Source organism: Leopardus geoffroyi, chromosome D2, assembly GCF_018350155.1.
Source record: "Leopardus geoffroyi isolate Oge1 chromosome D2, O.geoffroyi_Oge1_pat1.0, whole genome shotgun sequence".
Classification (NCBI taxonomy): Eukaryota; Metazoa; Chordata; class Mammalia; order Carnivora; family Felidae; genus Leopardus; species Leopardus geoffroyi.
Window position 1 is genome coordinate 33,990,831 of NC_059334.1, and position 12,126 is coordinate 34,002,956.

At 37.0% G+C, this 12,126-nt stretch overlaps 2 protein-coding genes across 6 annotated transcripts in view; one reads left to right on the plus strand and one right to left on the minus strand.

Annotated features, from left to right (window-relative positions):
• Window positions 1-2,094, plus strand: part of OIT3 (oncoprotein induced transcript 3) — a 28,971-nt gene extending 26,877 nt beyond the window's left edge. For both annotated transcript variants that reach the window (XM_045437727.1, XM_045437726.1), the window contains one exon: window positions 427-2,094. In XM_045437727.1, the coding sequence (XP_045293683.1) occupies window positions 427-600 (174 nt within the window). In that variant the 3' untranslated portion in view covers window positions 601-2,094. The remainder of the gene's footprint in view (window positions 1-426) is intronic.
• Window positions 2,095-2,298: 204 nt separating this feature from the next.
• Window positions 2,299-12,126, minus strand: part of PLA2G12B (phospholipase A2 group XIIB) — a 31,038-nt gene continuing 21,210 nt past the window's right edge. For 3 of the 4 annotated variants that reach the window (XM_045437730.1, XM_045437728.1, XM_045437731.1), the window contains 2 exons: window positions 8,992-9,157; window positions 2,299-2,849 (listed from right to left, as the gene is read on the minus strand). In XM_045437730.1, coding sequence (XP_045293686.1) covers window positions 2,728-2,849; window positions 8,992-9,157 — 288 coding nt within the window. In that variant the 3' untranslated portion in view covers window positions 2,299-2,727. The remainder of the gene's footprint in view (window positions 2,850-8,991; window positions 9,158-12,126) is intronic. The other variant, XM_045437729.1, reaches the window with a different exon arrangement.

Genomic DNA, 12,126 nt, shown 5'->3' on the forward strand with positions numbered 1-12,126 from the left:
GTAACTTGTAGGAAGAAGCTTGGACAAAGAACTTGTTATTTTACACAGAAGTGTGTGGGCACCAATGTTTTTCCCAGACTTTGATGCTAAGAATGAAGATGTTAACATTATTAGATGTTGCCTTCTCAAAGGTCTCTCCTGTCCCTGTACAAAAGCAAAAGTTATAGATGTGGGGTTCTAAATCACCCACATGACTCAGTGTCTTTGCCACCTGACCAATGTTGTGAATCTGGGCAAGTTTCCTAACCTAAGTCTCAGTTTCCTCGTCTGTAAAATGGGGATGATAACATCTACCTCAAACAGTTGTTGTTTAGATGAAACGAGACAATATATATGAAACATTTGGTATAGTGTCTAGCTTCTAGAAAGGGCCCCGCAAGTGGTAGCTGTTATTATTTTTGTTAATTATAATTATGGTCTTTCCAGGAAGTGTTTCTGCACTGCCAGGTCCTTGTCTGTGGAAGGCTGGACGAGCATTCTCGCTGTGCTCAGGGCTGCCACCGGCGAATGCGTCGTGAGGCAGTAGAGGGAGAGGATACAGCTGGTCTGCAGAGCCAGATGCTGACAGGTGGCCCGATCAGCATCGACTGGGAGGACTAGGACCACCCAATACCCGAGTCCTGGCTTTGGGCCACCCACCTCTTTGGAACTTCTCCCTACGCCCTCTGAGAGCACCAATCGACACCCTAGAACATGGCGCTTCTTTGAACCTTATACTGTGGGTTTAGACAGACTCCCGGAACTGACTCATTCTGACTCCGGCTGCTGGGTCAGGAAAGGTCACCTCACTGCTGACTGATCCAACCCATGGGCTTCATCTTCCCAACATCGAAAGCTATGCTGTCCCTGCAAGAAAGCAGCTCACCCTGCTCCCCACATTTCCTTCCTACAATAAAACACCTCGTGTAGGATGCAATAGGACCACTAAAATCAAAAGTCGGGCATGCTCTTCTGAAGTATAAACTTAAAACAAATTAAATGGTTGCTTGAAATTATGACCTAAATACCCAGCAACTCCTTAAATATGTAAATAATAATCATTCCCTGAAATTTCAACTCAAACGCAGAGTAGTTATAGGAGATTCGGAAGTTTATCAGTAGAAGTGTGTACTAAAAAATATTATTTGATTTTCCTCTTGCACAGTGTTTTCTTTTGATATTTTTATATTACGTGAAATGTTTTCAATTAATAAATATTAATAAATGTATTGACATGCATTTAAGTGGTTCAATGACTGAACTGTAGACAAAATTAAAATTTCGTACCATATGTCCTGTTATTTGGCATTCTAAGCCCTCAGACTGATACGGCAATAAAAAAAAGGTGTAAATTATACCATGCTCTATTTTGTAGGTAGGTGCTTAATACAGTTTATTGAAGTAAATATTATAAATCACAGAGATAAATTTTATATGCAATGAAATCCAATTTCTTAATATGCCAAGTATTTTTATGGCTTTACATAAGATCAGGAAACAGTTTTTCTTCTTTTTCTTTTTTGAAATGGCTATAATCAACAATTCTTAATGCAACCAGTAAAATTAACAAACGGAAGTGAAAGGACAGAATGACCTAGATCAAGAATTGGCCAGCTTTTTTTGTCAAGAGCCAAATGGTAAACATTTTAGGCTTTCTGGCTATACAGTCTGTCACAACTGTTCAACTCTGAGGTTGTAGCACAGGAGTGACCATAAACAAATGAGAATATGGTTGTGTTCCAATAAAACACCACAGGAGCAGTGTTAGACCTGATTTGGCCCATGAGTTTCATTTGCTGATCCCTGATCTTAGTGGACCTCAGCCCTCCCAGTGCATCAAGATCAGGTAGGGAGCACTCATAAAACACCTATAGGTAGATACCACCCCCAGAGGGTTTCTGCTTTTTAATACTCCTTTGGTGATTCTAATCTGCAGTCAGTATTGAGAACCAGAGTTTAGCAACTGACCATTTGTGTGTCCTCAGATTGCAGGGACTTCTAGCTATCTTCAGTGGCAATTTTTACGAAATGCTTCTCAGATCCTACCATGACACTAACACCACTTAGTAACTGGGAATATCAACAGGAATAATTCACTGAAGGAAAAAAATGGAACCTCAGAGACCTAACTCCATCTGACCTCCTCCTCCATTAGTCTTCACCAAGTAAGTCTCTGACCTTTCCCACTTGTTCTTATCTCTCCAGCACCAGTGGGAATGATTGTTATCATTGGTGGAACTTACCAGGTTGGGTTCTGTTCTCTTCTAAGTGAAATGGAAGCACATTGGTGATAATGGAATTCATTCATCTCTTTTCATATTTCCTAAAAAGAACACTTTATTAAATGTGAGATGCTTACTGGCAACTGAAACATGAATCAGAGGAAAGTCCTTGCCTCCCAAATGGTTGGATGCTGCAAAATTTCACTTATGAATATAATTACCAAGTCCGAGAATCCCAATATTTTAGTCTTTATTTTAGTCTTTAAGAACTGAATTGCCAGGCAAACGTTTCTTGGTTGGGGAGACCATTGGTAAAATAAAGAGTAGTCTTCAAATCACTCCATGTCTTTTTTCCAGTTCTCCCAAAGGATGGGACTCACGTTTCAGCTGTAGAACAATATTTCCTTTCTCTTGCTTTGTGTTATCCAAACATTTGGAAGCAAGGATGAGACACATCTGCCACACTACCATCTCCGAGACTGACAGCTGTGGCATCACTCAAAACCAGGAAGGGATCACCTCTTTCTCATAACTCTTCTTTCTCCTCTTCTGCACAGATGCAGGCTGCCCTTTGGCTATTCATGAAAGGTCGGCAGCCCAAGGTCCATACGGTATTGAACACAGTATCAGCCAGAGAATCACAGGCTACTTGAAAAGGATGAAGAGGAAAAAAAAAAAAAAAAAAGAAAAGAAAAAAATGAAGAGAAATAAAAGGTTAATGTACAAGACTATCCCAAGTAGTTTGAGTAATTTTAAAAACGAATGCAATTCCAAGCATGACATGATACCCAGAGGAAAATAAAAGCAGTGATCCAAATACATAATTAAAAAGAACATACACTTAAGAGAAACTTAATAAGCTTCCATCCAATCTAATTAAGCAGAATATACTTTGAGGTGCCCTTCTTTTATGGGCCTGTAGGTCAAAATCACATTTAGCAATCAGAATCTCCTATATCACTATGCACACTCCATGGAAAATCTACCATTTTTGCAGGATACTCCCTCAGATAACTGTACTATGTTTTCTGTAGCTTTCTCTGTTTAAGTGTGGGATGAATAACAATTCACTCATTAAGAAAAACATATGTGTTGGTCAGCCATTCTGTTAGCCATCAGGGATGCAAAGACCAAAGAGATCCCAACTAAAGTACTCACAGTTTGGACAAAGAGTTCGACAGGATGGACAGGTAAACTAATGGTTACACTACACTGTGATGGAAGTAATATCATGGTAGTATGGGAACCCACACAAAAAAAGTCTATCCCTTTGGGGTAAAGGTTATTATGAAAGGCATCTCAGAACACCTTCCATTAGAATTTTGATAAGAATTGTATTGAATCTGTAGATTGTTTTGGGTAGTATGACCATTTTCAATGCACAAGTCTTTCACCTCCTTGGTCAAATTAATTCCTGGGTATTCTATTCTTGATGATGCAATTGTAAATTATAATTTTTCTTAAATCATCTTTCTGATAATTCATTATTAGTGTATAGAAATGAAATTGATTTTTTTTTATTTTTTTTTTTAAATTTTTTTTTTCAACATTTATCTATCTTTGGGACAGAGAGAGACAGAGCATGAACGGGGGAGGGGCAGAGAGAGAGGGAGACACAGAATCGGAAACAGGCTCCAGGCTCTGAGCCATCAGCCCAGAGCCCGACGCGGGGCTCGAACTCACGGACCGCGAGATCGTGACCTGGCTGAAGTTGGACGCTTAACCGACTGCGCCACCCAGGCGCCCCTGAAATTGATTTTTGTATATTGACTTTGCATCCTGTGACTTTACTGAATTTATTAGTTCTAATAGGTTTATGTTTTTCTTTGTGGAGACTTTAGGGTTTTCCATATATGATATCATGTCATCTGCAAATAGTGGTAGTTTTACGTCTTTGATTCCAATTTGGATGTCTTTTATTTCTTCTTTTTGCCTAATTGCTCTGGTTAGAACTTCCAATACTATGTTAAATAAAAGTGGTGAAAGTTGGCATCCTTGTCTTGTTCCTGATCTTAGAGAAAAAGCTTTCAGCTTTTCTCCATTGAGTATGATGTTAGCTGTGCGCTTGTCACATATGGCCTCTATTATGTTGAGGTATGTTCCCTTTATACCTACTGTGTTGAGAGGTTTTTTTCACAAATGAATGTTGAATTTTGTAATGCTTTTTCTGCATCTATTGAGAGGATCATACAATATTTATCCTTCATTTTGTTAATGTGCTGTATCGCATTGTCTGATTTGCCGATGTTGAACAATTCTTGCTTCCCTTGAATAAAGCCCACTTGATCACGATGTATGATCCTTTTAATATTATTGAATTAGGTTTGCTAATATTCTGTTGAGGATTTTTGCGTCTATATTCATCAGAAATTTATCTGTAGTTTTTTTTTCTTATGGCGTCCTTGTCTAGTTTTGGTATCAGAATAATACTGGCCTCATAAGTAAGTTTGGAAGTGCTCCCTTCTCTTCAATTTTTGGAAGAATTTGAGGATTGGTGTTAATTCTTCCTTAAATGTTGAAGTCATTTGAATGGATGCTTAATTCTTCTTGAAATGGTGAAACCATTTAAATGGATGATTAATTTCTCTTTAAATGTTGAAGCCACTTAGAAAGTCCATTTTGGGGTGCCTGGGTGGCTCAGTCAGTTAAGCATCTAACTCTTGATTTCAGCTCAGGTCATGATCTCATGGTTGTGAGATCAAGCCCTGTGTTGGGCTCTGTGCTGAGCATGGAGCCTGCTTGGAATTCTCTCTCTCTCTCTCTCTCTTTCTCTCTCTCTCTCTCTCTCTGTCTTCCTCTGCCCCTCTCCCCCACTTGTATTCTTTCTCAAAAAAAAAAGTTGAAAAATAAAAGTCTATCTTGCTCTGGACTTTCATTTGTTGAGAGATCTTTGATTGCTGATTCTATCACTTTACTAATAATCAGTCTGTTCAGATTCTATTTTTCATTATTCAGTTTCAGTAAGAACTGAATGTTCCTAGGAACTGCATGTTTCTAGGAATTTACCCATTTCTCCTCAGTTGTCCAATTTATTAGCATATAATTATTCATAGTAGTCTTTTGTGATCCTTTGTATTTCTGTGGTATCAGTTGTAATGTCTCCTCTTCTATTTCTGATTTTATTTATTTGAGTCCTCTCAAATTAGCTTTTAATTAGTCTAGCTACAGGTTTGTCTATTTTCTTCATCTTAAAAAAAAAAAAAAAAAAACAGCTCCTAGTTTCATTTATCTTTTCTATTGTTATTTTAGTCTTAGTTTCATTTATTTCTGCTCTGATCTTTGTTATTCACTTTCTTCTACTAACTTTGGGCTCCAATGTTTTTCTTTTTCTAGTTCCTTGAGGTATAAAGTTGAGCTATGTATTCAAGATCTTTTTTTCTTGATGTAGGCACTTACTGCTATGAATTTCCCTCTTAGAACTGCTTTTGCTGCATCTCATAAGTTTAGGTATGTTGTATTTCCATTTTCATTTGTCTCAATGTTTCTTTATTTCTCTTTTGATTTCTTCTTCAACCCATTGGTTGTTTAGTACCATTTGTTTATTTGCTCTTGACATTGCTCTCAACACTTCTATTCAATATTGTACGGGAACCCCTAGACAGGACAATTGGCAAGAGGAATATGTAAAAGGTATCCAAATTGGAAAGGAAGATGAGATGTAAATGGCATTATCTTATGTATAGAAAAGCCCAAGGAATCCACTAAAATCTATTAAAATTAATAAGTGAGTTCAGCAAGGTTGCAGGATAATAGATCAATATAGAAAATCAGTTTATTTCTGTACATTATCAATGAATAATCTGAAAATAAAATTAAGATAATAATTTCATTTATAATAACAAAAAAAAACGAATAAAGTACTTAATTTAAACAAAAGAAGTGTAAGACTTGTGTTCTGTAAATTAGAAGACACTGTGAAAGAAATTAAAGACAATCCAAATAAATGGAAAGACATTCATGTTCATTGATCAGGAAACATAATTTTGTTAGATGGTAACATGCCTCAAATTGATCTCCGGATTTAACAAAAGCTGTACCAAATTTCCAACTGCCATTTCTTGCAGAAATTGACAAGCTGAACCTAAAATTCATAAGAAAATTCAAGGGACCTAGAATATCCAAAACAATCTTGAGAAAGAAGAACAAAGTTGAAGATTACTTCCTGATTTCAAAGTTTACTACAAAACCATAATAATAAATACCATGTGCCACTGGCATAGATCAATGAAATAGAATTGAAAATCTAGAAATAAATACTGCATTTCTGTTCAACTGATTTTTGATAAGGGTGCAAAAACAACTGAGTATGAGAAACGTCTTTCAACAATATGCAGGAACATTTGTATATCCACATACAAAAGAATGAAATTGGATCTCTTTCTTACATCATACACAAAAATTAACTAAAAGTGGATCATAGACCTAAGTGTATAAGCTAAAACAAAGCTCTTAGAAGAAAACATAGGAGCAAATCTTTGTGACCTTGGATAAAGCAAAGCCTTCTTACATATGACACCAAAAGTACAAGCAACAAAAGGAAAAAAATAGATAAGTTGGACTTTATTGAAATGTAAAACATCTGCTTTGCAAATAATTTCATCAAGAAAGTGAAAAAAAACCCACAAAATGAGAGAAAATATTAGTGAAGCATGTATCTGATAAGGGACTTGTGTCCAGAATATATAAAGAATACTCACAACTCAATAATAAAAAGATAAGTAACCCAATTTAAAAAGAGGTAAAGGATCTGATTAAACATTTCTCCAAAGCAGATATTTAATGTCCAACTAGCGCATAAAAATATAATCAACATTATTAGCAATCAGGGAAATGCAAATCAAAACCACAATGTGATACCATTTCACATTCTCTAAGATCTATAATCAAAAGGGCAGATAATAACAAGGGTTGATAAGGATGTAGAGAAATTGGAACCTTAATACATTGCTGGTGAGAATGTGAAATGGTGTAGCTATTTTGGAAAACAGTTTGTCATAAAATTACCATATAACCCGGAATCCCCCTCCACTCAGATATATACCCAAGAGAAATGAAGAGATATGTCTCCACAAAAACTTATATATCAATGTTCATACCAGAATTATTCATAATAGCCAAAGGTTAGAAACAACCCAAATGTCCTTCATTTGATGAATGGATAAAGAAAATACATTATATCCATATAATGAATGGACTGTAACTTAGCAATAAAAAGGAACAAAATACTGATACATGCTACAACACAGATAAACTTTGCTAAGTTAAAAATGTCTGTCACAAAAGACCACATATTTTATGATTCCATTTATATGAAATGTCCAGAACAGACAAACCAATAGAGGTAGAAAGCAGATTCATGGTTGCCAAAGGCCAGGAAAGGAAAAGAGAGAGGGATTGTTCATGGCTATGGGGATTCCTTTTGGTGTGGTCAGAATGTTCTAGAATTGATTATGGGCCTGATTGCATAGCTTTGTGAACACATTTTAAAAGCATTTAAATGGTTGAATTGTATAGTATGTGAATTACATATCAATAAAGCTATTTCAACAACAACGAAAAATGATCAGAGTGTTCCAAGCAGAGGGAACTGCAGAGGCAGAAAAATATGGTTCACCAACCCAAGTAGTTTGGAATGGCAGAAGTCAGGAGAGAAATCAGAAATAAGCAAAATAATGCTGGAGAGGTAGGGTAGCGCTGGATCAGGAAAGGCTATGTATATCATACTAAGGAGTTTGGATTTATTCCTAAGGAAGAGGAACCAATTGAAGGGCTTACACAGAGGGTGGAAATGACTGGATTTATATGGTACAAAAATGTATCTGGTCCCTATGAGGAAAATAGATTGGATGGGATCCAGAGATTAGATTAATTTGCAGTAACCAGGCAAGTGATATATCAAAGAGATATTTAGGAGAAAAAATCAATAGGACATTGCTTAGAGGAAGTAACTTGACCTGACCTTGGATTAGCACTTATTCACCTTTTGTAGGTACAGAGAGAGTGATACTCCCTTTTACAGTGCCCAATTAATTATTCATATTTTGAAGCCTTCACACATTCACTTTAGGACTACACTCTAGACAGCGATCTATGAAAATGATCCAAAATTCTTTCTACTGCTGACTTTCTCAGTGGCATGAGGCCAACTCCTTATAAGCTTAAATTTCAAACTTTGCCATCTAAAAATATATAATGTGAATACCTGAATATAATGTTCTGGCTTCAGAAACTAAAGGATTAAAGCTTTTCCTAAGGTGAATTAGGAAAAGGAAATTACACAATCAGTGCTAGAAACTAGGTAGCTAAGCAGTTGTTTAAAAATAATTATCCTGAAGAATACAAAGAGCTTAAACAAAAAAGATAGGTTTTAAAAAATTCTTTTCCCAACTGAAAACAAAATAAGGGAAAAAAGGGCTTAAACCAAACCAAGTGGTCCTACAGAAAAATTCCTGATATGGAAAATTATTTAATAGTGGAATGAATAACCAAAGCCAGTTGGGCAACTCTTTCTCTAGTCTTAAAGGATAGATTTTTATATCTCTGGAAAGGCTTTGGTGTAGCCCTGTCCATCAGGAGTGGTGCCAGCAGCTCCTGGGAAGGACAGCAAGAACTTTAGTGAAGGAATGCCCAGAATCTTCCTTCACCCTTCTTAACATTCGTCACAGTGTTCTATAAAGAAAGTTCAGTGAGCTCTAATGGTCTCTTTGCGTAAAGGGGCTCTGGATATATTTCTGTATGAAAACAGGAACAAAACTCCCTGCTCACCAGTAGATTCCCTTAAGATACCTACCTTCCACATTGGAGACAAAACCCAAACTCCGCTTCAGATCAGAGCAGATAGAGTGGAGACACCATCGGAATTTTGCATCACAGCGATACTTGTTGGCACCACAGGTGTCATAACAGACGTCCAGCTGGTTGCAGCACTTCGTCATTGCTGGAATGCCCAAATCCATCTGGAGAAAAGTGAAGGAAGAAAAGAGAAGGAAGAAAATGCCACGTTTGGACCAAGGACCTTAGGCAACCTTGCCCACCTTGTTATTAACAGGCCAGTTCTCAAATTCCTGTTACACATCAGATCAATTCAGAAATACCAGTGACTTGAGAGAATGCATAAGGTTGACAGCTACAGGATGTTAAGTTTCAATTATGGTTTGGTTATTAGCTTATTAATTCTGAATAGTCCATTTTCTTCTTTTTTCTTTTAGATTTAGTAATTTTCAAATTCACAGGCCACTACAGGGATGAAAATAAACATCAGAAGGTTAATGAAGAGGGCAGAGCTGCAGGACTTCCAAATTTAACTAAAACCTATATTATGTGAGATTTTATTTGAGCAAAAGATCCAAAGGCTCAGAAGTATAAAAAATCAAGGCTCAGTTCATCAAGAGGTCACCAGCATTTATTAGAAACCCATCCCATACACTGTTTTAAAGGCATGTGTCTTGTCTGTATGTGTCAGGGAGCAGAGTGGGGTATAGAACACATGATTCCTGACCACAAGGACTATGGTTAAATGTCAATATCTAACACACACACACATAAATGTATTAAGCCTCCTATAAACATCTGTAAATGTTGTGGCATAAACTGAGTAACTTCATAGAATGCCACATCTAGAGTTTGATAACTCTACGTGGTTTTTTTTAGAGAATTATTAGACATGAGGGTAAAGAAAAGAGATAATGAGCAAATCGTATGTGAGCAAGTCAGTTTGTTTGGTGTTTCAAGGGTCTTAGCAGGAATTTATTTGTTTGTTTGTTATTTTTTTAATTAAGAAAGGTAAGTTGGTGGATGGTTCTGACTTCCAAAGTACCTAGTAAGATTTGATAAAGACTCGAGCAAAGAAGGAACATGATAGAATGAGTGATTACAGAGAGTGATCATTCTGTGGTATGTGAAATAGTTTGGAACAGGGGCATTTAGACTTTGGTAGAGCATCTTAGAATCTTTTGCAGTTCTTCTGATAATATAAACTTGAGCCCAAGTGGAAGGTGTGGAAGTATGGTTTCACAGTATGGGTGGAGATTGATTAATCAGCTATTATAGATCTTTTCCACTTGGCTCTGCTTAAATGATCCCTTATCTGAACTTTTGCTCCAAGACCACTTAAAACAGACTATGGACTTTGGTAGTTTAAAATGCCCTTCTGACAGGGCCCCCTGAGTGGCTCAGTTGGTTAAATATCCAACTCTTGATCTCAGCTCACATTTTGATCTCATGGTCTTGAGTTCAAGTCCCACGTTAGGCTTCATGCTGGGCATGAAGACTAATAAAAATAAAATAGGGGCTCCTGGGTGGTTCGGTCGGTTGAGTGTCCAACTCTTGATTTCAGCTCAGGTCATGATCTCACAGTTTGTGAGCTCAAGCCCCACATCAGGCTCTGTGCTGTCACCTTGGAGCCCGCTTGGGATTCTATCTCCATCTCTGTCTGCCCCTCCCCTGTTCATGCTCTTTCTCAAAATAAATGAATATACATTTTTAGAAAAAGCTCTTTAAAAAAATAAATAAAATAAAATACGCTTCTAAGAAAAAGAAAATAAAATCCATTGTTACAGTAAGAGGTAATGTAACTCATTAGGCTAGGCAACAGCCTGGGCTCTGCAATTCTGGGTAAATTCCTATCATCTGACACCTGAAGGAAACTACTTTGTTTGTGCCCCATCCCAAAAACTAAATGTATATCACAGCAGAGGTAAGTGAGAATTAATTAGATAGATGAGTATAGTCGCTATCATTCAGTTCAACTGAATTGGAAATTCTTGAACTGGTCCTAGACAATACTTGTACCAGTAAATAAAATGACATTACTCCCAAAATAGAGTACGTACTGTTGTCAAAAACCAACCTCTGTGCTCCAGAGCTGAAATATGTAATATGAAGACAGATTTAGGGATAAAGAAGGGAGATAGTCTATTACTTTGCCATACAAAGGAGGCTGCAGCAAGCTAATGCCTCCAAGAGTGAAAGCCCCCACCCTGGGTAGGAGGTTGAGGGGTTTTATAAGAAAATACAGGATCTGGGCAGTTGCGATAGGAATGTCAAACACTGGTGCCAGCCATCCATACCAAGTTCCTGGAACAAAGGATTCTACAGAAAAACAAGTGAAGGGGAAGGGAAAGCTTCAAAACTGAAGAAGAGAAAATTTTAATCACAAGTCAAGCCTTGCTGAAGCAGTGTGTCCATTCTAATTTCCATCCACGTTTACATTTCTTTTTTTTTTTAATTTTTTCAAAATTCAATTTAAATTCTAGTTAGTTGCCATATAATGTAATATTGTTTTCAGGAGTAGAATTTAGTGATTCAACATTTACATATAACTCCTAGTGCTCAACATGATAAGTACCCTCCTTAATACCCATTACCCACTTAGCCCATCCACCCACCCACCTCCCTCCATCAGCCCTCAGTTTGTTCTGTATCATAAAGAGTTTCTTATGGTTTGATTCGCTCTCTCTCTTTTTCCCCCCTTCCCATATGTTCATCTGTTTCTTTCCTAAATTCCACATATGGGTGAAATTGTATGGTATTTATCTTCTGTGACTGATTTATTTCACTTAGCATAATATACTCTAGTTCCATCCATGTCATTGTAAACGGCAAGATTTCATTCCTTTTGATGGCTGAGCACTCTTCCAGTGTGTGTGTGTGTGTGTGTGTGTGTGTGTGTGTGTGTATCTCACATCTTCTTTATCCATTAGCCAGTCAATGGACACTTGGGCTCTTTCCATACTTTGGCTATTGTTTTCTGTGTTGTTAATTTTAGCCATTCTGGCAGGTATGAGATGATATCTCATTGTATTTGATTTGTATTTCTCTGATGATGAGTGATGTTGAGCATCTTTTCATGTGTCTGTTAACCATCTGGATATCTTCTTGGGAAAAATGTCTATTCACATCTTCTGTCCATTTCTTAATTGCATTA